This window comes from Pagrus major, chromosome 16 (assembly GCF_040436345.1).
Source record: "Pagrus major chromosome 16, Pma_NU_1.0".
Classification (NCBI taxonomy): Eukaryota; Metazoa; Chordata; class Actinopteri; order Spariformes; family Sparidae; genus Pagrus; species Pagrus major.
In genome coordinates this window covers 15,460,028-15,484,993 of record NC_133230.1, presented here as the reverse complement: position 1 = coordinate 15,484,993, position 24,966 = coordinate 15,460,028, and the positions used below count along the sequence as shown (strand labels likewise).

The window sequence follows — 24,966 nt, the reverse complement described above, 5'->3', positions numbered from 1 at the left end:
TACACTGACCTAATTTCGACCTCTTCCACTTTTAAAATCTCACTAACAGTGGCAGCAGGTTGTGAGTGCCCTAGATTACAATATCACCGGCTGCTGAATTGAAGCAGGGTGTGAAAAAGTCTCATTTGTGCGGGTAACAGACGGAGAAACACACCGGAAGAGGGAAATGAAAGAAATTGGACATCTCTAATGCAGTGCTCAACATGTCGCCTCCTCTAAGCGATTCATCAAAGGTGTTAGCATGGTGAAACAAACATGATGGATGTCACAAGGAGAGCGCTTCACCCTCCTGATGAGAGGTGATTTTATTGCGGGAAGCCCTTATTTGGTTTTGTTAGGTAACCATAAATAAAAATAAAAAACATTTGAAAAAAAGCCTATTTGATCATAAGGTATGGCCTTAATACAGCTGTGGAAATGTATTGGTGCTGTTTGCTGTAGTATTTGTTATTGATTTCCAAGCATTTACACCCTGTTGTCCCATGAAAACATAGATAGGCTGCAATGTCATACTCACACACACACAAACACACACACACACACACACACACACCTCTTGAGTTTTATGAATCAGGCAGAAGTGGGCTAACCTAGTTTCAGAGCAGATTGAACACATTTATTCTCAGTTCTTCATCGAAGGTCATATTAGGCATCTATTAGAGTTTTATATGCAGCGCTTCACGTTCTTCCTATGCTCCATCAGTCTGGTTTATTTATCTCTAGCTCGGACGGTCAGAGGATCAATGTGACGTATCAAATGTGTTTTCATGTGATGGTCTTGACCGAATTATGAATAACACCTCATAATTAAATCAGAATTCAAAATATTTTTTGTGGCAACTTGTGGCAGTAGCGCAAAGAGAAGCCTGAAAACCAGTTTCAAAAATATTTACTTGGAATCCCAAATCTCACCAAAGCCTCTTCAATGATAATGAAACTGAAATATGTTTCTTCTGTTTACTTCTCTCTCAAGTTTCCTAGATGAAATGAAAGGGGAAAAAAATAAATGTCTATAAAGGGCCTTGGGTATAAAGAGGTTCAGCAAAGAAAAACAACAAAAGAAACCTGCAGGTTTAGCAGGCTATTGTTAGGCATTGTAAAGCTCTTGCACAATTAGCATCCTGATGCTGATGACCAAGTTGAATGGTGACTTTTTTTAATAGTCCCTCAACTTCAACCCTCAAGGCTCCGGACTGCTTCAAGTTTCACTCAATCAGAATGGACACAAGACAACAAAGAAATCTCAACACCTCAAATCACCTCCTCAAACCCCAATGTAATGACTTGCTTGATGTGAAGTTTAGTCTTTAGTCTTTCTGTCCTCTTTAGTCTTTTCACTGTTCTTAGTCTTTTTTATCTGTTTCTAACTTCTCTTATCTGATTAGTCTTTTTATCTTCCTTGTATCGCAGTTATTCTTTTCAATCCTTTTATTTGCATTATTCGTGTTAACATTTTGGGAGTTGATTTTTGTGTTTTGCCTTCTTGTTTGAACTTCTCCTTTCTGCTTGGCCTTACTGTTTATTCTGTTATGTCGTATTCCCGAGTGTCCATGTTTTGCTTTGTCTGTCAATGCACTTTGTAAACTCAGTTTTTAAAGGTAAGCTAAACTTTATTTGTTACCGAAGGGCAATCGGTTTGCAACATAAAAAGATACAGCAAATATCAAAGAAAATAAACTCAGCAGCACTACATCAATGAGCAAGCATAATCATCAACACAGCAAGAAAAACATGACAATGCTATGTAAGTAGTTGTTATATTTTCTGTATTTTACAAGTCAATGTATAATGTTTACTGACTTCCATTTGTCGGACTTGCATTTGATTTATTGTAGCAAATAAATGAATAAAACATACTGTTTTTTTACAATAATGAGTACTAGTTATGAATTGTACAAAACCCAACAAAAAAACAAAGTGCACCAACAGGTTTTTCTTTTTGATAGAATCAGACAGGAAACTGTAGTCAGGCAGTGTTGTTACACTGTAAGACCACCAGATGGCAGTCAAACTGAATAACTTCAGCCTCAATGGACCTCCTCATGTCACAGTGCACACCCAGTACGACTAATCAGTCGATCACTTATTCAATCAATGATTTTATATTTTTGTAGTTGATTAACAGGCTTTTGTTTGTATTGTTCTTGATGTTGTTTGTCTGAAACCATATGAATTGATTGAGCAAAACTGCCTATAAATTACACTTATAGCTGTCAGTTTATTTGGTACAGATACAGACAATAAAATTAATCCAGTCCAATACAACATCTCAGCAAAAAATCTAATTTTCAAGAAGGTTATAATGTTAACTTTTAAAAAAAAAAAATTATCAGAGATGGTGATTCAACTTTATTGTTGTTTTTAACACTGTAGTTTGTGGTTGTGTTGAGCTGTAAAGCATTTTATAGATTTTTTTTTCAATCTAAAAAATTGATATAAATAAGGGTACTTTTATTTGTACAATTGAATACTTTATTTAAACATATTCAGTCATGTCCATCAACTGCATAAGCTATCCTAATGGTTGTCACTCTCTGATGGCTGTAACTAACACTTCCACCAGTAGGTGGCGGTACTGCGCGATAAACGTTGAATGTCGACAACATCCTGAGATCCAACGAAGAAGAAGAACACCAGGTTCAGGCAGGGATTGGAGTTACAAGTAGGCTGTGTGTTTCGGTCACTGGGGGTCGACCAGGTGGGTAAACAAGATATGTAACCCCTCTGTCTGAGACGAACATCTTTGTATAACTAGATCGTTTTAATTTGTCAAGCTAAGTATGCTAGCCCCACAACTTTTTCCGCTTGGTTTGACTGACACTAGTAGCAGAAATCCTACTGAGGCTAACGTTAGCTTAGCCAGTTGTCAAATACTCTTAATCGGGACTAGCTAGTTGTTTCTGAAATGTTATCCTGTCCCAGACATGTCGTTACGTCTCTATCCATCCACCCAACAGTGTTACGCTAGTTGTCATTAAACGTGTGACTGGTTAAATGTGTGTTAGATACCGCATTCAAGCTAGTAACGGTTAATTATTTGTCAGATATTACGGTGACGTTAGATTGCAATCCCAAATTGTCACTTCCTAACCTATTGTGGAGGGCAAGCTAACCTCATGTTTTCCTTTCTCTCCTCAGGCTCTGTTCAGAAGTACAGGAAACATCTTGAAGCTGCACCATTAGCAACATCAAGCTGTACATAGCATTAAATGTTGCTCCAATGGTACCAGGAATCCACTAGAAAACTATTAGCAGGTCTATATCCACTACTCTGACAGGGTAGTCCAGATTTTTTTGTTTTCCACTGGAGGCAAATGGTTTTGAGTCATGGATCAAGGTGTTGTGGACAATCCTGTTACACTTGTCATCAAGGCCCCCAACCAGAAGTACGATGACCAGACCATCAACTGTTACCAGAACTGGACCGTGGAGAAGCTCAAAGCTCACCTGTCAGATGTCTACCCAAGCAAACCAGTGAGTATTCTTGCTGCCAGTACCTATTTCTATGCCTCTCTGGCCCATCCTATTTTCCTCTGTCATCCATGCCAGCTCATCACCTTTGTTCAATCACAAGGAGGAGTTACATCTTCTATACTGTATTTGGAAATTTCTTGTTTTTTCTTTTATTCAAGAACATTAAGATCAACTATTGAGGTCAGAAAAGCTTCCCTTTGCCCTAACAGAAACATAGCTTCCTATCAGATGACCAGGTTCACATCAGACTTTTTTTTGGGATGTCCAACTTGTTGGGAAACACAGCGTATTTAGACTTACTGAAAATGCAACATCTACAAGATATGGACAGTAATCATTTTTAAATGGATATGAAGGTGACAGCATAGTTTTGTTACATCAAATGGAACCTTGTAATATAAAATTTGGTAAAAAATAAATAAATAAATGAATGAATCTGTGCATCTGTGGCTCCCGCACGTTCTCCATTTTCATCTCTGCTTTAGGTGCCTTTTTTGCAGGAGCCTTTTTATCTCCACTGGTGGAGGTTTAGGTATATTTTCCTTTGCTCAGTGGGGATAGTTTTTATTTATTTTTCTTTTTTTGAGAACTGACCAGTTGCAGAGTAAAAAGCAGAATGTTTCTGTACTGGGCAGTTTGATCATAGCGTGACAGGAAGCATGTGATGAGAGGGGAACTGATGACATTAATTAACATGTAACATCAGTTACTTGGTATAAATAGTAGGCATTGTATGACATGAAAATTGTTCTGATTATCTTCACCTAAATAATTGCTTCATGATGATATCTCAGTAATCATCAAAATATACTTAACATGAATAAAATTGCTCAAAAATCCTGTCTAGCTCGCCAAGGTACAGTCCTATATTGACTACTAAGGACGTTCACTCATAAAAAGATATGTGCTAAACCTATCATGAGTGGGTTTTTCCAGTCTGCTATAAAATCTTAAATCGTCCCATCCCTTCCATCCCTTCATAGTAAGCTGGACCACCAGCTTATGTGTGCTTTGGCACATGAACCTTGGTAGAGTTTAGATTTAAGAAGTGAGTTGTGTAAGAATGAATCAAACACTATTGACTGACGGGTGTTGTTAAATGTCAAATTTACCATTCGAGTCAGACTTGTGTCGAATAACACGGATTTGATATTTGACACCGGAGCTGAGTTTGGGTCCTCACACAGCCACAGCCAACATTTTCCATTTGAACTTTTCTTACTGTTGTAATTCTGCCAAGCTTCCTCTGTTATTCATATTACTGTTGAGTTACCATAGACATGACACAAAACATTAACCTTGATCTATCTTCTAAAGTAAAAGACGCTGGGTCTCGGGAGTTGAAGCAGCTGAAAGAGCCTTGATTTCTGTAGATTTGACGTCACAGTGAAAGGAAGTTTGGATTCCTGCTGCATTGTTGTGCTAATCTGACTTTGCTCCTTTTCCTCTCTGCTCCGGACTTGGTCTGATGCAATCATTGTAAACACAGGCATGGACAAACTGCTCCCTTGTTAAGCTGCATTATAGTAACCTCTTTAAGGGCTGCACTTTTGTTAGTGTAATTTAGTGGACACTAACTGTGGAATGTTCGACAAAGAGGCACCTTGAACCAAGAATGAAAGATTCTCGGTTGCAAGTTGGCCAAGATTTAAAATAGGCAATTTAAATTCCTGAATGGCTGCGTAGTGAATGAGGACACACTCTGACCTTGTTGTTGCACTGCCAGTTTAATCCACTGTTAAGACCCACTTATCCCAATTGAGGTTATTATGATCTCATCCTCATTACTGTGTCTTTTGGTGTCATGATCTACATTAAAAGTTTGTTGTTTTCTTGCTTATTGTTGCATTGCTGTTTTCAGTATTAGTTAGAAATGCTTATAAAGGGCAAACTGTATTTTGCTGATGTACACTTCTCTCCTGTGGCCCCAATTATCTTTATAATTTTGGATTTTTAGAGCTCCAAAGACCAAAGGCTGGTGTATTCTGGGAAGCTGCTTTTGGATCACTTCACCTTGAAAGATGTGCTCAGAAAGGTAGGTTCCCTCTGCCTAAGACTTCATATTCATTAGAATGATTCTGGTTTATTAATTTTAAATATAAGAAGCACATGAGTTGCTTGATTCAGATTTTTTTGTAGCGGTGGCCCAGTGCAGTATACGGAGGATTGATTTCCCAGTTTGCTCTGGAGTAACTTTACTGGCCTGACCTCGACCCCATCTAACACCTTTGGAGTCACAGCGTGGACTGTAAACCAGGCATTATCGCCCAACATCCCCGCCTGACCTCACTAATGCTTTCTGAATAGGAGCAAATTCCTGCAGCCACGAATCAAAACCTTGTGGAAAGCCCTCTCAGAGGAGTGGAGGCTGTCCGCAGTCATTGTTTGGGTGTAACACACTGTTTTGGGGGCATTTTTGCATCACAATTCTCTCTTAAAATGATGATGAAGATGATGTTTTTATGCAGAAAAGTCAGTATCCTGAAATTTAAAACCCAATTCTCGATATTATGATCACTTGTAACTATTAAGGCTGGCTATACATCCGTTATGGATGAACCAATTGGACAATCAAATGCAACGAACATACAAAATATGCGCCGTGTTTACGTTCTAAGCAAGGCTGTTTCTTGAGTTTTTAGTGAGGATAGCTGAGCATGAACAAAGATATTGGAAGTAGGGTTGCAACAATATGAGATTTTCACATGCAAAAACCATCTCAGAAAATGTCATGGTTTTACGGTATCATTAATAGGCGATTAGATGATACAGGAAACTCACTATCCCCCTTGTTTAAAGTTACCAAATCACCTACAGTACATCACTATATATGGAAGTACACAAATATTATTATTAGTGTCAGTTACAATTAACCAATGAATGAATGAAAACAGGAGGTATTTTTTTGGGTTGAACAAACAATTATTTTATAAAGTATTTTGTACTGACAGACAAGAAACTTGATATAGAAAGATATAAACTTGGATTATATTTAATAACACTCATACAGTACTGTATTAGTATTCAATACCGTAGATAAACAATCAGTATAGCAATATAAGGCAGATATTACAACTCTCGTGCAGTACACCCATACGGTTCAGAAGTTCTCCTTCTCTTTGAACATGCAATACTTGGACTCTGTTTCATAATGAGCTGCATTTGCTTCTACAGCAGGATGAGTACCATATGCTCCATCTGGTGTGCTCCTCTCGAACTCCTCCCAGCTCCCCAAAGCCCCCCCACAGCCACAGTAACAAGCCTCAGGAGAACTCGGCCGGTCCCACGGTGGGTCAGCTACACACTCGTCACACCTTTCCATTCATTTCATCAGCAGCACTTCTCCTTTCATCATTCAGCTCACTACTTCAATCTATACCTGACAATATGAAAGAAAACTTGTCTTTCTTGTCTTTTTCTTAAATGATTACTAATACTCAGAACTTTTTTTTTTTTGGTTACAGCCCCTTCAAAACTCTAATAGTCCTTCCACTAGTCAACATAGCCAGTCATCTACAGCAGAGAGCAGTGATGGACTCAGACAGCGAACTGGACCCTTCCCTGACCACCACATGTATCTACAGTTTATGCACAGGTAAGCTTTTTGGACTGGTGAAAGAACTAGAACTCACTCACCAAATACACTTGCTTTAAACCCCTTTGAGTCATGTCCCTCATTAAGTAGCTCTTTTATACACAGTGAGCAAAAGGGAATTCAATAACAGCTCTAAATAAACGTCTTATTATGCTTGTGCACTGTGGGACATTAAAAAATAAGCAGCAGAAATCTCGTTAATGAGCAAATTGATGAGATGTGGGCGAGCATCCTGCGCACTCACAGTGGACATTAATTAAAGTTTTAATGTAAAAATATGTTTAAAAATCCATCAGTGATGCAGCCTTTGAGAGAGTAGAAAGCTCTTTCTTTTCTCCCTCATATCATTAGTTTTTTCATCTCACTGCTGCCTCTAGTGCACAAGGTGCTTGTTATGGCCACAAACAGTTTGCTCAAGCTTGTGAACAAGCAACATAGGTTAGTTTTAAAGGATTCAAATGTTTTATTGACAGATAATATCATGTGTATATATAAACAAACTGATCTTAAAGGACAACACAACTACATAGTACCCCTTCAACCAAAACCAATGACAGTCTGGAGGCCTGTTCAAAAAGAACAAGTCACATGGGTTTGCTGGGCCAGACAAGATAAGGGCTGTAGGACCCAGTACTTCCCTCACTAAACACAAAATACTGCATAAACTAAGCTAACAAACAAAACTGTGAAAACTGGACTACCAGACTGCAAAAGAAATAAACACAAACTAAGGAACAGAAGTAACAAGAGCTTTAAGATGGCCAGAAGCTGCTCTGCCTGAAAGAGAAAGCTCCTTCTACCCCAGCTGACCTTAAATATGGGCATGGCCACCCACTTATCACCTGGTCACGAGCACCTGGCGCCTAACTTAGAATTAGAAAATCACCTCGGCTGTTTCTTGACACCATAGCTATTAATAACCCATTGTAAACACATTTGATGTCTGTTTTTCTAATGCAGTATCTCTATTTGCAGCTGGAATCAGTACTCTCCACAGCCAACGCCTCCCACAAACATGATGCCTGCTTATTACAACCCCATGACTCTAATGTGGTGGCAGCAGCTGTACGCTCGACAGTACTACCTGCATTAGTAAGTCCCGACATGTTTCTCGCTCGTCATTTCTGGAGAATGTTTATAAGAGAATTGTTCATTCAACACACACTGTTCCCATCATCTGTGTGTCTGCCTCCCTCCAGTCAGTTACTGGCTGCCTCCTCGCAGCACCTCAGGCCGGGCCAGCCCTCGGCTCAGTCTAACCAGCCCGATCCTCTGAGCCAGCGGCCTCAGGTGGATCGCCGTGGCAACCCAGAAGTCCAGATGAACGCCCAGGGAGGGGAGATCCTGAACGAGGAGGAGCTGAACCGGGACTGGCTGGACTGGGTGTACACATTTTCACGTGCTGCGATCTTACTCAGCGTAGTTTACTTCTACTCCTCCTTCAGCCGCTTCGTCATGGTGATGATGGCCATGCTGGTGCTTTACCTGTGAGTACAGTTATGCTTTTTCTCAGCTCACACATTAGTCAAACATGTAACGAATAATGAATAGATGAGGTTTTGTTGTTTTTCTGTCTGCAGGCATCAGGCCGGCTGGTTTCCCTTCAATCTGGAGAATGAGCTCCAGCTTCCTGGAGACAGAGCCAATCAGGACGACATGGAGGGAGAGCCACAAAACCACGACTTACAAGAAATGGTAGCTGCCTGTCATCCATCTCCGCTTTTTACCAAGAACATTAACCAGAGCTGATGGGCTGATTTTATCTTTAGCGATGTTTGTTTCTGCAGTGCACAAGCCATTCGCTGAGGTACCAGTTTACAGATATGTACAGGAAAACAACAATAAGCCTCCACATCTTGATTACAAATACAGCTTAGATGCATTGAATGTTGAGTAAAAGTGACAAGAAGGGCTGGAACGAGAAAATACATCATTTTATTAATCATTTAATCGTTGAAACCATTTCTCAAGCAAAAATGGCAAACATTTGCTGATTCCAGGCTGTTAAGATCATTGTAAATGGAGTATCTTTGTAAGCGGAGACTTACAGAAAAAGATTGGCAAATTCAGAGATGTCTCATTCTCTGATTTTATAACCTGAATATTTAATTGAGAAAAGATTAGTGATTTTTTTTTTAATCAGTGATGACAATAACTGCTACTGGTAGCTCTAGTGACATGGCAAGACAGCTTTCAGCTCACAGGGTGACTTCATCAGGGAACAAAATGACTTGAAAATAGTTCATGTCAGAATTTGAATTGAGACTTAATTTGCATTTGGCAGCTACTGCTCAAGTTTACATAATGAATAACTCATTACAAAGTCAAATATGTCCCACATACAGTAGTAAAGCATGTTGATTGTCCTCTGATAAATCCACTTTGTTCTGTACAGGAAGGAGGGCTGGATGATGGCTCAGACGATGAGGGAGAAAGTGGAGAGGAAGGAGCAGAAGATCCAAACAGCGCCCCCCACACGGGCTTCCTGTCCTCCACGTGGTCGTTCATCATTACCTTCTTCATGTCACTCATCCCAGAGGGACCGCCAAACGCTGCTAACTGAACCATAGCTCTCCACAGGAGCACCACCTGTCTTTAAGAGTAGGCTGAATGTCCTACCTGCTTCGGGAAACCATTTCTGTTGCAATACAGTGTTAAAGTTTCCCTCTAGTCGACTTTACTACATATCTAAGACTTTGAGCCAAAACACAAATGACTGATTTATGCTGAAAAGAGAAAGATGATCATTTTTTTTGTTTGTTTGTCTGCACAAAGACAAACATTTTACTGTCAAATGACAGGAACTTTAGGTTAACTGCTATATACAAGAATTGCTAGTGATGCCTTCTAAACATAGTCTGAATAATAAAAGTGTCTGCTAATGCATTGTTTATGTAATTTATAAAATAGGGACATCAGGCACATTTATTAAAAGAAATAATTACAGCACTACTTTTGTTAAACAATCTCTTTTGTTTTCTTTGTAAGTGGCTGCAATATTTGTTGAAATAGTTTTCTTTAAATTGAAATGTTTTTGTAATTGTGGTTGTATCCAGATAACACATTTCAAAAGGGCCACTTTATTCCAAAAGCTGAACAGCAGCGAATAATCCTGAATCATGTAGAGTCTGTGATAACGTACGTGAGCGAGTTTGGTCTGAGAGTTGTTAAAATGTGTCTGAACACATTGTGTACTGTGTTGAAGTGTTCCCCCGAGTGATGTTTGCAGACAGAAGTGTGATTTTTACTCAAGTGAAACAATGCACGCCTGATTCTCTAACAGCCTGAAGGAACTGAGTGAAGTAGAAGAGTTGGTGTTTTTGTGGATTAAAGTCATGTGGCAAAAAGACACTTTAAAATTTCCTACTGTTAAATAAACCACTGCCACTGTTCAGAGGTCACATAAGACAGAACTTAAACCTTTTGAGTTTGTGAAAATGGCTGCTGCTGTTACATTTTAACATGTTGTGTACCGATAATAATATTCATGTTTATTAAAACCTTCAATCATGATAATGTAGTCATGTGGTTTTTGATGTGAGAAAAATAACGAGCAATCAACAGCGGCAACAAATCAGGCAGACGTGATTAAAAGTGTAATGAAATTACATGAACATGAAACCTTAACCCCTGCTGATGCAGTTTCCAAGATAAAAGGTTTATGCTGAATCACACTCATGAAGGAATAAATCAAGTTTTTTTCCCCAAATAAAGTGACGAAAATGTGACCTCACACATCCATGAAGAGGTCCAATGAGTCAAGTATATGAAAACATCTTACAAAAAGGCTTCTCAAAATCATGATTTAAATGAAAAAAACAACATCCTACATCTACAACATCTAAATTGGGACAACCATGGAGAAGGGATGATGCAGTTAGAGTTGTATACAGTTAGTAAGGTGCTCAGCTGGTGTGTGAGACAGATCTCTGCTGCCACCTTTTGTCTTCAACATGAAAAACAGCCCCAGGCTTGTTATAAATAGGACAAAACCTCCTCAAGATGTCTATACATTTATCTGATAATGTTTCCTAACATTTCAGTATTTCGTCACTCAATGACTGGACACTGAAACCAATATATCTGTGATAAACTAAACTGTAGTAGGGCCTGGCTAATGATGGTGGAAGTATTTGCATCCTTTACTTGAAAAATTTTGTTCCTGCACTGAAAATGTTATTAAAGTAAAGTATCATCAGGAAAACTCACTTTTAAGTATTAAAACCAAAAGTACTTGATGCACAAAAATGGCCCATGTAACGTTTGTCATGCTACATCATTAGATTATTAATTATGCATTTATGTAAAAGCCAGATTTTACTGCTGTAGTTGGTTCAAGTGGAGCTAAATTATTTTGTGAAGGACTGCCTTTCATGATTATTTCATTATATCAGTTGACCATTTTCTTGATTATCAATTATCAAGTAAAATATTAAAAAATAAAGTGAGAAATGCTGTCATAATTTCTGAGAGCCCAAAGTGACACCTTCAAATTAGCTAAATAAACAAAGAGTTTGTTTATTTAGCCAAGTAATAATAAAGGTATTAACTTCTTCTGAGGAGTTTGAAAATAAGAAGCTGTTCTCTCAATGTAACAGGAGTACTGCTCACTTCTTCACCGCCCGAGAAGATGACCACACCAAGACAAGGAACTCACCATGTATTCACTTTTATTGCTTTTGCACCAATCGGCAATGACAGAAAAGTCATCATTCAAGCTAACAACAGGATGCTCTGTGCTTCACTGATGTTGTGTGTCTGTACATCAGAACAAATGCATTCTTGTTCAGTGACGCTGGAGTGATGATGAAGGGTAACACATCCACCTTGATGACAGTTTATCCGCCACTATAAGCTAATATATATATATATATATACTATACATATATATTGAAACTGATTTCATGTGAAAATAGGGTCTTTTTCATCAAAATAAACATTGTTATGACATTATTAGTACTTAAGTTGTTTAATGTTCAGTCCACTAATGATTCAGCTGATCAGACAACTCATTTTATATCAAATATAAGGGAAGGGAAGAGAAATATTTGTGACTGAATTCAAACTTTTTAGAAAATATAAGTTTGGCAAAACCTTGCTTAATTAACCTTTTATGTTGATGATACGACAATTTGACATTCACTGATCTTTTAAAAAAACAAAAAAAAACAAACAAACAGTACCTTAATATAGATTACAGCTTTTTATGTTGTGAGCAAATACTAGAGCTGTGACAGTAGAACACACACATAGAAACAGTATTCAGAGTACATCTGCAAAAGGAGAATGAATTGAGTTACATCGTTTTGAGTCGGTAGCTCAGGCTACGACTGTCACACAGACGTGGAGTAACACTACGACATACATAAGCCTCTGCAAATGAGCCGCGTACTGGTTCATTCTCGTAAATGAACGATCTGTCTTTGGCATTTGTGTGCCACTGTACATGTGTGTATCCTTACATCTGATCTGAACACTTCAATTATCAGTACATGACTTGCACACAAAGCGCTCTGACAAGGCACGTAAGCTATTGTCCGTATATTCACTGTAGCTACACACAGACAGCTGATGAAACCGACACATTATTCTTTGCCTGGATTCATGAAACCATACATGACACAGTATGGGATACTTATTGCTAAAACACGACTGCACTTAGCAAAATAAGAACAACTTCATAGAATAGAATAGTTTTTACATTTACTGTAGAAATATTTGCATAAAATGATTTGCAACAAATTATCTTTACACCACACACACGCACACACACACTATTACCAACAATAATACAGACAGTATAAAAACAGGTGCAACTAACTGGGGTCACGAAGAGTCTCTTTTTTTGTTTTGCACCTTATTATATTTTATGATTTACAGCATTTATTAAAATAGTCGTGATACCAGCGATGAAAGGAATACAGTGGACAGTTAATTATCACCACCTTGTGACAAAAGTGACCACAGCCAGAAATCAGTCAAGATTCCTGAGTTGTTTAACTGACATTTGAACAACAGCTCTATAGGTACGGTGGGAGGAGTTTTATTAACACACTGTCATCCATTTTAGATAAGAAACTATACTGACAAAGTGCTTACTGTACAGTACAGACTTCATATGGCCTCTGAAGTAGGTTTTCTATGTTACAAATGAAAAGAATACAGTATACATACATACATACATAATATTTCTATAACATCACATACAATATGAACAGTGAGGTTTATAATGAAAACAACTGACAGACTAATGAGCAGCAATAATAATACTGAGTGTTCCCCTGCAGACGGCAGAGATGATTCATGAGCGAATTCTACAAACACGTATGCAGTAGTACTGTTGTCTAGTAGTGTCTGTATGTACCTCTGTTTTGGTTTGTGCCAGACTCATTATTAAATATAATCAGCTGACACTGACAGTACCTGAATGGCTTTAATCAAATGGGGTTTTTGAAGCTGGTATTGGTGAATCTTAAAATACATGGAAACAAACAGTGCAGGACAGCTCATGACGTATGAGCTTCAAAGAACCAAAAATGTACAGTACTGGAAACAGCTTAAATAAGAAGGAGTAAAATTGAAATTAAAAATATACAGTGGGTTAAAAGCAAAATTCAATTCACACAGTCCAAGATCCCCACCAGAGGCCCGTTCCTTTGGCATCTGTGGTTTTAATGGTTGACAAATTGCTATTTTGAGAGAGTTCCTAAACAGTGAGTGTCGGTGGGCAGTTACAGCAGAATTTCTTCATTCCTCCCTCGGAGAATGCGTGCTCTACAGTACGTAGTGATGGCAGCGGTTTGTACATGTGCTGCACACTTCCAGACTCGAGTGGAGTAGGACTCACAGCCCTGGGGGAGCTCGCCTGCTGCCCTGAGGAAGGGAACTCTGCAGGCAGGTTGTGCTGCTCCAGTTCTATGCCCCCTTTGCCACGAAGATGGTGCCCGTTGGCGGGCCGAAGTGTTGCGCGGGAGGAGGTATCAGGAGGGTAAGGAGCGCCTCCCTTTATCACAGGAAGGTCTCGACAGTGGAACCTCCTCCTGGTGAATCTGGGCTGACGTCGACTCTAACGCAGGCCACCTTCTCCTGGCTGTTTTACAGAAATAAAGAAGATAAGAGTGAAAGTGAGCAAGTGCAACTTTATGATGGTGCTAAGGGTGGAGAGCAATGGCAAATATGAGATTTTGTCAGGAAGAGGAGAAGATTTTACCACCTACAGTGCGCCTAGTTAATGATGGGGCTTCTATAAGGACTGTGCTAAAATATCCTGCTCTCAATTGCGACAATTCAAATTTGACAGATCCAATTTGTCAGCATATATCAAGCTTTTAATTAATTTGCTTCTTAGAGGAGACATATTCTGCTTTTTCGTTTTTTTTCCTTTCCTTCTGTGTTTTGTATAGGTTCTTGTACATGTAAAAGATTTTGAGGCCAAAGTCAACACAGAAAACACTGCTCCTGAAACGCCTTGTCAGTAGGCCCGCCTTTAATTCCGCAACCTCTTGACATCACACTATGTCACCATGTCACACATTCGCATAATTAATGCCGAGCTGCTAGATTGGCACAGAATAATAGATTTAGCACAGCTGCTCTGTTGCTGCTGAACCTGAAAATGAGCATAATATGTCTTCTTTAAGTCAGAGCCTTAGGTGTTAAAGGATACAGTTCAGTTTATAACACTCACGATTGTATTTTCTATTGACTTATAGTTAACAGTGCTTACTTAACTAGCATTTTAAAATCCTGCTTTTATATATTAAACGTATCTCCTACCTTCCAGGCAGCAATACGCTTCAGTTTATTTCACAATAGTTTAAAAATAATCTTGCCTAAAACTTGCTTGAGATACATTACTCAGAGCATTTTCAAGTCATCTTTTATTGTTAACATTATATTATCATGTTCAAGTGATGCAGTTGGGAGTAGGGGCTCTGGGAAACTCCAGGAGATGGCATAGCTACCTTCCACTACGCTTCACAGGTTGGGCAAATGACTCTGCACTCGAGTTCACGGCTTTCCACGCTGCGGTTTTTGCCATTTCATCAGAGATATTTACAACCAACGGGTCAGAATCAGAACTACATGCCAAAATGCGCGCACACACACACACACACACACACACACACACACACACACACACACACACACACAAAAACGAAACACAAAGAGAAGACAGGCATGTGGACATTAAATCAGTGGAGAGGTTCAGTGCAGGACAGTTCAAACAAGCAGACACAAACATGCATATAAATGAGAGATTAAAACAAATCAACAGCACACAATGGCTGACCAGACGGCCACATATACTTTGTTCCATGTTAACACTTATTAAGAGATGTGGGCCTTTTGCATGAGAGGCAAAAGTTGTCATGAGTTGATTGTGTAGACACAATTAGTTGGACAACGATAGGATTATTTCAACTAGACAGTTTTTTTTATATATCACAGACCATTTACACAACACACAAAGCAGTGTGCTTTAAAGCCAGTGTTTCTGTTTTTTTAAAATAGCTGACAGTTTTGGCCATGCATTGACTGTCTGAGTATCAGTGAGCAGGGTTAGAAGAACACAGCCATGTGGGTCAGATGGTTTGCATCAGACACACTGCCCTGCTACCTCGTTTTCCATTGGGAGGCTTTCAGTCACTAGTCCTATTCTGTATGATCTGTTCAAGATGGACATAATAACACAAAACTGACCACCACTGGCAGAATATCACCATCCCAAGTTGTACATGACAACGTAATGCATCATCATTGGATCATATCAGCCAGAAAGGCATTGACTGGGGCAAAGTCTTTTGGTAGCTATATACATTAAGTGTAGTCCATAAAGAATATTACGTTTTCATTAAATGTACTCTGCTTCTTAATAAGAGCCAGACCATAAAGTTATAAAATACAATCATAAAAGATTTGTATTATGATACACTACTGTACAATTTTTCATTCAAGAACTGGGCATCAAAGTGTGCTTCATGTGGTGCACCACTCACCTCCCTGAGAGCGTTTTCACTGGGATAGTGAGCAGGTTTGAGCTTTCCAAGCTGACCTTGAGCCCCATCTCTTCTTGCTCGTGCAGTCTGGACTCTGCTTCCTGAATAAAAAACAGTGTTGAAAGCCTACATTACAAAACAGTCATGACTGCAGTGAGACAACACACTGGAAAAAAACTGTTATGTTTCGTTAGTTAACATCCACAAGACCTGCCACTTGTATTCTAGCATTATTACAATGACCTGAAATTTGAGTCACGGAACTGAGAATGATATGATTTGTGAAGCTCTAGTATCTTTGTTGACTGTAACTCAGACAGAGAGAAATGGGAGATTTTGATGCTTCTGTAATATCCCTGTTTATGAGTGTGTGTTTTTTCAGTTTAGTATGGGACTGAAAGTACAAAAAAATGTTTTTTTAACATTTAATGATCAAGCACACATATACATTAAATAAAAATTAAACAAAAATTGGAAAAGGTTCATCACAGTCATACTGTCATTTTACTACCAAAAAAAAGGAATAAGAAAAAAATGTAATGAGTTTTACCAGCTTTTCGCGTGCTTTCTTTTTCTTGTCATCCTCTTTCTTCTTCTTGCTTTCTGGCATCAAGTCATCCAGCCAACTCAGTTCTCTCTTGGTGAAGAAAAAGTCGAGAAGCTTACGGATAAACACCAGCGCCAGGACCTGGGGACACACATATGAGAAATCAATTATCACTGATTTATGTGGGCCTTTTATAGTAGTATAGTATAGTATAGAAGATATAGTAAATAGAATAAAAACACAAAGTATTTTCATCTGCCACCAAGATTAACACAATTATGTAACATGGTGATATTAAGGACTTCATTTAATCCTATTACAGCTGAAACACACTCTTCTGTGTTGTGACAGTTATCTTGAATGGGTGAGGAATGAATCTGCATCTTTAGCATACAGTGTAAATGCAAAGAGACTAAATGTGTGACAGTCTTTGGGGTTTGAGGTCATTACCATCATGGGAAACACAACAGCTGCTGCGGAGGCCTTGATGACCCAGAGCAGCACCAGACAGGTGAGTTGCACCAGAGTGAAGCTGTGGACCTTCCACAGCGGCACATAGCGCAAATAGATCAGATCGGGCTGGTGCTTGGCAGGCATGCCGAACAGCTTGATTCTGTCAAAGAACTACAGAGAAAATGAGAGGAAAGTGGCTTAGTTTGTGAGAGAGATAAGTAATGCAAATAAAAATGGACTGGACTGATGAGGAGGAAGGGTAAAAGGGTAAAATTCAATACATTATTCAGAGGAGGGAACACATTTAACAAAAGCTTTTAAGGGTTTTGAATTACGATCAAAGGTTTGGAACTAGAAGGGGGAAACTTATCTTAAATTCACTTAACAGCTCATGACTGTGGTTCTGTTCAGAATAAAAGGGCATATTATCTTCAAAGGCTAGCAGAGTAGAGTCTTACTTGAATGCCTTTAAGGGAAGATACACCCATGTAGAGAAAGACTCCATACAGGACTGGCATAGGAATGAACTGTAAAGAGCAGAAGTGAAGTGGCACAGTATAAACGGTCAGGTCTTCATTTACAGTTCATTTACAACCCCACTTACAGTTCTGGAAAGAAAAGGACAAATTAAGAAGGTAGAATAATAGAAAATACATTTGCAACATATTCAACAGATAACTCCCTCGGCACATGTTGATAACTTAAATAAACATCTCATTTAGGGTGATTTAAAATTGAATGTATTTTTTTTTTTCGTCGAATATTATTTAGGCAGTTCCAGTATCTCACCTTTAGCACTGAGGTCATGAAAACAGAACAACCCATGAGGACAAAGATCATGAATCCAGTGACCCGCTGCTCCCGTATGCCCAGGAACTTGGGCTGTTCTCCTGGAGCAGAGCAGCCAGACTCCAGCTTCAGGCTGTTAACGTGGGAGATGGAGAGGACGGTTGCAGCCACAAACCATGGCAGGCCCATAATGGAGCACACACCCAACATAATTGCCACTACCAGCAAGTCCAGGTGATAGCCACAGCCTTTCTGTAGGATACATGGGAACACAAGACACAGCAAGTAAATTAGAGAGACAGCTAAGCAGTAATGAGAAATAAAGATTCAGGAGCAAAAATCTTCAGATAACTTAATCTGTCCATCCACGCTTTGGAATTGCAAATCTTTGCCTTGTGAATTTTTAAGGTAGACTGAATTTATTTTTAAAACAGCAGCACTGTAGAACCCAGAGGCATAAAAATAACTTGGTAGAAACTTGAAGGAGACTATAGTTCAGGCATTTCTGTGATGAACACAGCAGCAGAGGAACAGACAAGATTATAATAAAGGATGACAGAAAAGGAAAGAGAAGGCTGTTGAGAGATGAATGAGCTACAGAGGAACAGAGAGTATTAGAGATAGAGAGAGAGTAAGCTGGAGGCAGCACACATGAGCAACAAGTTTAGAGAAAATTTAAAACAGACAGACAGAAATAGAGCCCATGATGTTTTACAAAATAAAGTCTTTGCAGGTCACATGTCAGGGCTGCAGTCAAGATGAAAAGCAGATTGCATTCATTTTATTAACATTGCAACCACAGATTGAGTTTTAACTATAATACAGTTTAATTCCTGTTAAACTTACATAACTTTATATACTGAAATATACTGAAAATTCAAATAATGACAATATCTTCCCTGATAAGTCTTACATGCTGCAAAGCTACAGGTTGCACTGCAGGATATTAAATAAGGGATAGACACCGCAGACAAAACTAGAAAAATCATTAAGGATACTATAACACTACCAAACGGCACGCAGGCACGTCTGACCTTGAGCTTGTGCTCCTTGCGGTTGATGATGACTGCAGTGATTTGCTGGTCCATAAAGATGAGGATGGTGCAGAGCAGGGCGGGAAGTGCGGCCACCAGCAGCGTCCACCAGGGGTTTCCACCTAACGGGTCCATCAGCCAACCTCGGTTCTTTGAAGTTGGCTGCAGTAAAAAAGGCAGGGATGTTCTACATTTAGTATATTAGGCATAAAATCAGTTGAAAGTATTTGATAATGTGAAAATGACATTTTTTAAAGAGCGGGTCCGTTATTTATTTATTTATTTGAAGTTTCTACATCATTCTGGCATTCTGCTTCTCTGTAGTGTTCCTTATGTATTCAAATCTGAACATTCAAATTAAGTCAAAATATGTATTTTGTAGCAACAAAATGTTATTTTTCTAAGCTACTCTAAAAATCCTGGGGATGGGGGGGCTAACATCTGAGTGAGAGTTTCCTTTTGAAAAACCAGGAAAGAATATACTTTTGCTTCCAAAAGAAGATGTATTTATGTATATAGAAAAGACGTGATGGAATAGATGCCTACCTCAAAGCGGTCAGGGACATTCAGTTTAGGAGAGGGGATTCCCATTAGATAGTCCACCAGCACCATGATCATGATGGTTATAAACACAGCAAAGTCACTGATAGTGGATCGCACCTACAAAACATAGACACAAGCGAGCAACACATGCAGCTGGGCATTAACATAACTTTCTACTGTCACTGATACACACACAGTCACAAAATAGAAGAGCTGCTAAAATATAAATACAGTCTTTTATTTCAGGTCACTGTCAGAGATCTACCACAGTGATAATTACATTTGTGTCAACAGTAAAAGCATAACAATTCAGACAATACCAGAAGCTTCCCACACAGGACAAAATGTGATAATGGACAGCGGGTACTGTGTGGGAGGATGCAAGAAGATTTTTTTTTTCAGTACATTGAGTCTGAGTCAATGTAAACATTTACACAGTCTGAGATGTTTTCAGCTAGATCTACACACTATGCATGCACTGAGATGTTGAAAAAACACCCTATTTAGAGGTGGATTTAGAGGTGGATTTTTGATATTTATTTTGTACCAGTGATATAAGGCGTTACAGGACTTTATGTTGGTCAAGGGTTAGATGTTTAAACTGTAGTATAACAAGACAACACATGACAAACAAAAGACAAAACATCTCACCTTAGTGGGAAAATATCTCTCTGTCTTAAACTGCTTAAGGAAGGAGGACAGGAAGAAGGTGGTGAAGAAGAGGATGATGGACCAAAAGAGAACATCTGGGATGTAAGGCCCATGATGACCACAGGCAGGACCCACAAACTCCCCATGGAGTTTCTTGCACATCTACAGAAAAATTAGTATTAGGTGATTACTGTGACATGAATTGATAAGCTGCTCCTTTACTGACAGTGGGTTTGGCAGCAGGTTGTTTGGCACCATGGTTATGGTGGTGATACAAGTAGTAGCACGATTGGGCATTAGTGTTCATCTGTATGATTTAGTGAGTTTCAGTAAGTGCAAGAAAGTATGTACAAAGCTGACTGACGTCGGTTTGCTCATTACATCCTACACATTTTAAGTGTGGGAGTGAATCCCACATACCACACTGGAAATCACTGTGTGCTTGTCTCACCGAAACACTGAGGCTGCTCCAGGGGATGGAGTCTGGGCTGTATCCTGTCCCGTTCCACTGCTGGATGAGCTTTTCAGTGGTGTTGGCTGGTGGAGAGCACTCACACCTGTGGACAAGAGAACAAACGCTAAGCAAAGTACATATGCTTAACTTAAGGTGCGAAAAACTTGGGTTGATTAAAACCACAGGCTGCAGCAAATCTACTGGCATAAGTTGTTTTTAAATGTGTTATTTCGCAAGGGGGTAATTTTCATTTCAGCTCAGGGGAAGACTTGTACTGTGAGCAGCTCAAGCCACTACAATTACAGTTTTCAGCAACAAGAACAGTGTGCTCTTAACGGAATAATATTTATGTGGGCCTAATAAACCTATAGCACTTAACATGACATCCTGATAGGGTGCCACAGTGATGGAATTTTCCCACTGACTAATAAACTTGGGACAACACACCAGTAATCCCTGGTACACCAGCTCACCAGAACTCACTATCTGTGTTAAAGATACTGCTAATGCAAACCAAACAGGTCATTCGACAGCTTCACATTTGAAGGCATGTAACTGGCAAAACACAAGCTTTCTTTTATTAGACACAGGAAATGCAATGTGTTTGGAAAGATTGTCATTGTTTAATGCTATGGTTCATCAAAAAATGTGTCTACAGAGCAAAACAACGTTCATTTTCGACATTTGTTGACAGCACATATATAAATATGTATATATAGTTTTATTTAGTCTGTGGGAGTAATGGAACAAGAAAGAGTTGTTAGATGAAGAGCTACAGGTGACAGGTGCCGGCCCCGCTGCGGCTTGGAGCAGACACCTGCAGCAGTTTATGGTGGCAGTAGGCAAGTAATGTAATCGTTGTTTGTAACGCCGGCAACATTGATTACCGTGGCAGGCCTACAGCCTGACGAGAATAGTGTATTAAAAAAGACATGTTTGCACCAGTATCGATGATTACCTTTTAATAGATGTTATGCATTACTAAGCAAATATTCAAAATGAAACTGTATATAAATATGGTGAACATAGTCAAACAAATAAATCTTCTGAAGTCACATGAAAACATAGAAGTTTCTTGTTTTTAGATTTGGTTGGGGTCTAACTAAAAAAAAGAAAAATCCCCCCCCCCAGTACTCACGAATACAGGGTAAGGTTATCCAAGTCGTTGTGCATGTTGACAGGGTAGTGTTCTCCCAGGTGAAAGAGCTTCTCCAGAGCTTCGTAGATGAAGATTATGCAGATGAGTGCAGCGAATGCCTCCTCTGTGAATCGGGTGATGTAGCAGACCAGGGAGCTAGCATCTGTGGCCACCAGGACCAAACACAGGAAGGCTGTCCACAGACCGATGCTTGTCCGCAGCGACAGGTAGGACAGGCCGTAGTCACTGGGAAATACAGAAAAAAAGGTTACATTGAGGAGGATGGACACAGGTATACAAATTAGGGGTATTCGACAACTGGAATTCATTAGAAAATAAACTTTTAAAATGCTGTATAATATGCAGTCATAAGTATTTTGATTATTTCAATATGTCACAGGAATAGCACACTTGCTTGAACTTACTTGCAGAACTTGAAGAGAATCTTCTCAAACACTAAAACAGGTCCTGTGCTGCCAAGAATAGTGAGGGGCTGGCCTGCGAAGAGGGAGTATGCTACTCCTGTCATTGAGGCCCCGAACAGAGACTCTATGGCACTCTGTAGACACAGAGGAGAAGGAAGGAATGAGGAGGGATGAAGGAGGTAAAACAACACAAAGGAGGATAGAGAGGGAAAGGCTGAAGGAGAAAAGAGAGAAGTGTAGAAGAAACCCCGACAAGAACAGAGAGAGTTCTGATTAAACAGACATTATGGGCCGCGTCTGAGAGGCGAAATAAACATAAAAATGTTTCCGCCTTGCTGACTTGTCCAAAGTCATATCTCTGTTTAAAAGCCTTGGCCTGTTGAGTTTACTCAGACACATCACACGCACCAGCTAGCAAACTGTGCCTATGCCAACAGTCCCCTGACCTAGTAAGGACGTCAGGGTAAAAAGAAGAGAGAGGCAAACCGAGAGAGAGGTGAAGCAATAAAAAGAGAGAGACAATGTATAGAAGACCTTGAAAATTAATGAGAGGCTGGATAATCATCATATCTTATCCTGGACAGTGAATGAAGACCTGACAGTGAAAGACATCCACAAAAATGAGTATGTAATAGCATGGTGAAGTAGGTGAAAGATTATGATGACTTTTCTTGACATACTGAATGACCTGCTTTAAAAAAAGTGGATGAAATAGGGCAGTCAGAAAATGTGTTTCCTCCTTGAGAAACAGCACTGATGGCTATGACTGGGATAGACTGTATTTAGGCACCTGACCAATCACATGGTGGTAATAAATGTTCTTGAGAGCATTATTGAGCGTGGAGACATTTTTTACTTGTATTTCTGTACACAACCTTGTATTTATCATGTTTGGATGTGTGTTCTTTAGTACACTTTTTGAATGCAGATCATCACATCTGCATTTAATGGTCTTAATGTTAATGGTATAAGAAAGCACTCTTATTGCACACAGTGGTTCAGGGACACATCTTTGACTTTTTGCTTTAACTTGCAGATTCTGGGGAACTTCACTGTCAGTCAGTCACAATACCATGACGACATCCATTTAAATTGTCAGCACAAGACTCTTTTCTTACCTACTCTTGTATGGCAGTCAAATTGTACAAGATTCTGTATTCCTGACCAGGGTTTCAGGGTTTGATCCCCAGTGCTGACTTTAACCTGCCAAGCTTTGGTACTCACTATGTTGCCCTTTGTTGCCTCCCCAAGCAGACCTCCAAATGTGATGACAGGGGACATGCAGGCGCAGTAGAGGAACAGGATGGAGGCTAGACACTGCAGACTGAAGGAGTCTCTGATGTCACTCCAATAGAACGGTAACTTCCGCTTGACGTCCAGAACCAGACCACCAAATATCCTGCAAGAGGAGGGAGGTTGTTTATAATCTTTATATTTTTAAATAGTAGTAGGGGAATAGGAAGAGTCACACATTCATTTAATGGCCACAAAAAACGCTGTTAATATGATGCATTAATCCATCTTTTAATTCCACTGAGATTATTTCAGGAATTGAATTAAAAAATAGTGCAAAGGCATCAGTGGTCTAGGTACCAAGTAGCATTTACTATATTTAATATGCACTTCATTATCATTAAAGTCTCTTGACACTATGACCACGTAAATTGCCATTCTTATTATGTTTTACATTCAATAGAGTCTTCCTGTTGTTCTTTTGATAGTTGGAATCATTTTGCAGAGTGATAATAAAGCTATTCAAACTGTAATTTTGCAATAACGATGTTGATTTTTGTTCTTGTTTGCCAGCACACTGGCAGTGTTAAAGCTGAGTGTGTATCTTTATATATTCAACCCCAAAACCTAGATGGCACTGAGATCTTGCTGCTGAGTCCAAATTATTCTCCACAGTGTGTGTATGAAGACAAATGCTACACCTGCTAAAGTGAATACCTTTCCAACCAGCCTTCTCTGTTTCTGCCTCTCTTTACTTTGCCTTTGAGAGATTCCATTTCTCACTGACTATATCCTCTCTTTTTTCCTCTGACACCTGTCCAAATGCTCTGCTCTGAGGTCTTCTTTCATTTTCTTTCCACCACACCTCTGGAATAACCTCTATTGCCTGCCACCACAATCCGTGCTGTCTCTTCTATATACAGCCCCCTGTTTCTAATAGCTTTCTCTTTACATTAGCTTCTTGCACTTTCATCCATTCTTCTGTCCCCCAGTTGCTCCCTCCCTGCCTCCCTTTTATAGTAGCGGTGAAAAGGAGAGTGAATCTGTAAATAATACAGTGCCTCCCAACTGATGTGTATGTGTGCAGAGTGTGTGTGTTTGTGTGCGTGTCTGAGGTTTCAAATAAACACATTCTCCTCGCTGTGTGGCCCGGGCTCGAGAGACCCAGCATGAGTTATCCATAAATGTCAGCATCTGAGGTTCTCAGAGTATAGCAGAGATGACTCCGCTCTAACACATTTCAAGCAGTATTGCTGTCAGGAAAAAACAAACACTGTAAGAACCCTTTTGATGATGTCTTGTAATTCATGTCATCTTTATTTGTTCATTTTTATTTGGTTAAATTTTGTGTTTTGTTATATATGTGAAACCGTGTACGTCTTGAGACAAATTATAAAAAAAATTCTAACAATAAAGTGAAATCAAATCAAAATTTTGGCGCCTTTGCAGCAAGGAAATTCTTATTATTGTAACCACAAATGGCTCCTTACCTTATCATATGAGATTTCTCTGGAACGCTCTTGTGAACAAGAGGCACTCTCAACATAATCAATGCGATGCATTAAACATGCCTACTTGTGCTATGAATTTGTTAATTCAATTAGGAAACACTTTAATCATCAAATATTTAT

At 39.3% G+C, this 24,966-nt stretch overlaps 2 protein-coding genes across 4 annotated transcripts in view; one reads left to right on the top strand and one right to left on the bottom strand.

The window, feature by feature from the left end:
* Nucleotides 1–2,620: 2,620 nt before the first annotated feature.
* On the top strand, nucleotides 2,621–10,018 carry LOC141010755 (homocysteine-responsive endoplasmic reticulum-resident ubiquitin-like domain member 2 protein). Its single transcript, XM_073483846.1, has 9 exons — nucleotides 2,621–2,698; nucleotides 3,139–3,474; nucleotides 5,432–5,509; nucleotides 6,649–6,762; nucleotides 6,939–7,069; nucleotides 8,045–8,161; nucleotides 8,269–8,556; nucleotides 8,650–8,764; nucleotides 9,465–10,018. The coding sequence occupies exons 2-9, from the start codon at nucleotides 3,328–3,330 to the stop codon at nucleotides 9,630–9,632; spliced, it is 1,158 nt and encodes a 385-aa protein (XP_073339947.1). The 5' UTR covers nucleotides 2,621–2,698; nucleotides 3,139–3,327; the 3' UTR covers nucleotides 9,633–10,018.
* Nucleotides 10,019–12,259: 2,241 nt separating this feature from the next.
* The window catches only part of LOC141010579 (sodium bicarbonate cotransporter 3-like), a 42,716-nt gene continuing 30,009 nt past the window's right edge, over nucleotides 12,260–24,966 (bottom strand). For 2 of the 3 annotated variants that reach the window (XM_073483612.1, XM_073483613.1), the window contains exons 12-25: nucleotides 23,327–23,501; nucleotides 22,103–22,236; nucleotides 21,678–21,923; nucleotides 20,537–20,642; nucleotides 20,086–20,247; nucleotides 19,438–19,551; nucleotides 18,892–19,053; nucleotides 17,858–18,109; nucleotides 17,527–17,595; nucleotides 17,066–17,239; nucleotides 16,619–16,756; nucleotides 16,069–16,169; nucleotides 15,034–15,150; nucleotides 12,260–14,159 (exon numbers count right to left, since the gene is read on the bottom strand). In XM_073483612.1, coding sequence (XP_073339713.1) covers nucleotides 14,078–14,159; nucleotides 15,034–15,150; nucleotides 16,069–16,169; nucleotides 16,619–16,756; nucleotides 17,066–17,239; nucleotides 17,527–17,595; nucleotides 17,858–18,109; nucleotides 18,892–19,053; nucleotides 19,438–19,551; nucleotides 20,086–20,247; nucleotides 20,537–20,642; nucleotides 21,678–21,923; nucleotides 22,103–22,236; nucleotides 23,327–23,501 — 2,032 coding nt within the window. In that variant the 3' untranslated portion in view covers nucleotides 12,260–14,077. The remainder of the gene's footprint in view (nucleotides 14,160–15,033; nucleotides 15,151–16,068; nucleotides 16,170–16,618; nucleotides 16,757–17,065; nucleotides 17,240–17,526; nucleotides 17,596–17,857; nucleotides 18,110–18,891; nucleotides 19,054–19,437; nucleotides 19,552–20,085; nucleotides 20,248–20,536; nucleotides 20,643–21,677; nucleotides 21,924–22,102; nucleotides 22,237–23,326; nucleotides 23,502–24,966) is intronic. The other variant, XM_073483614.1, reaches the window with a different exon arrangement.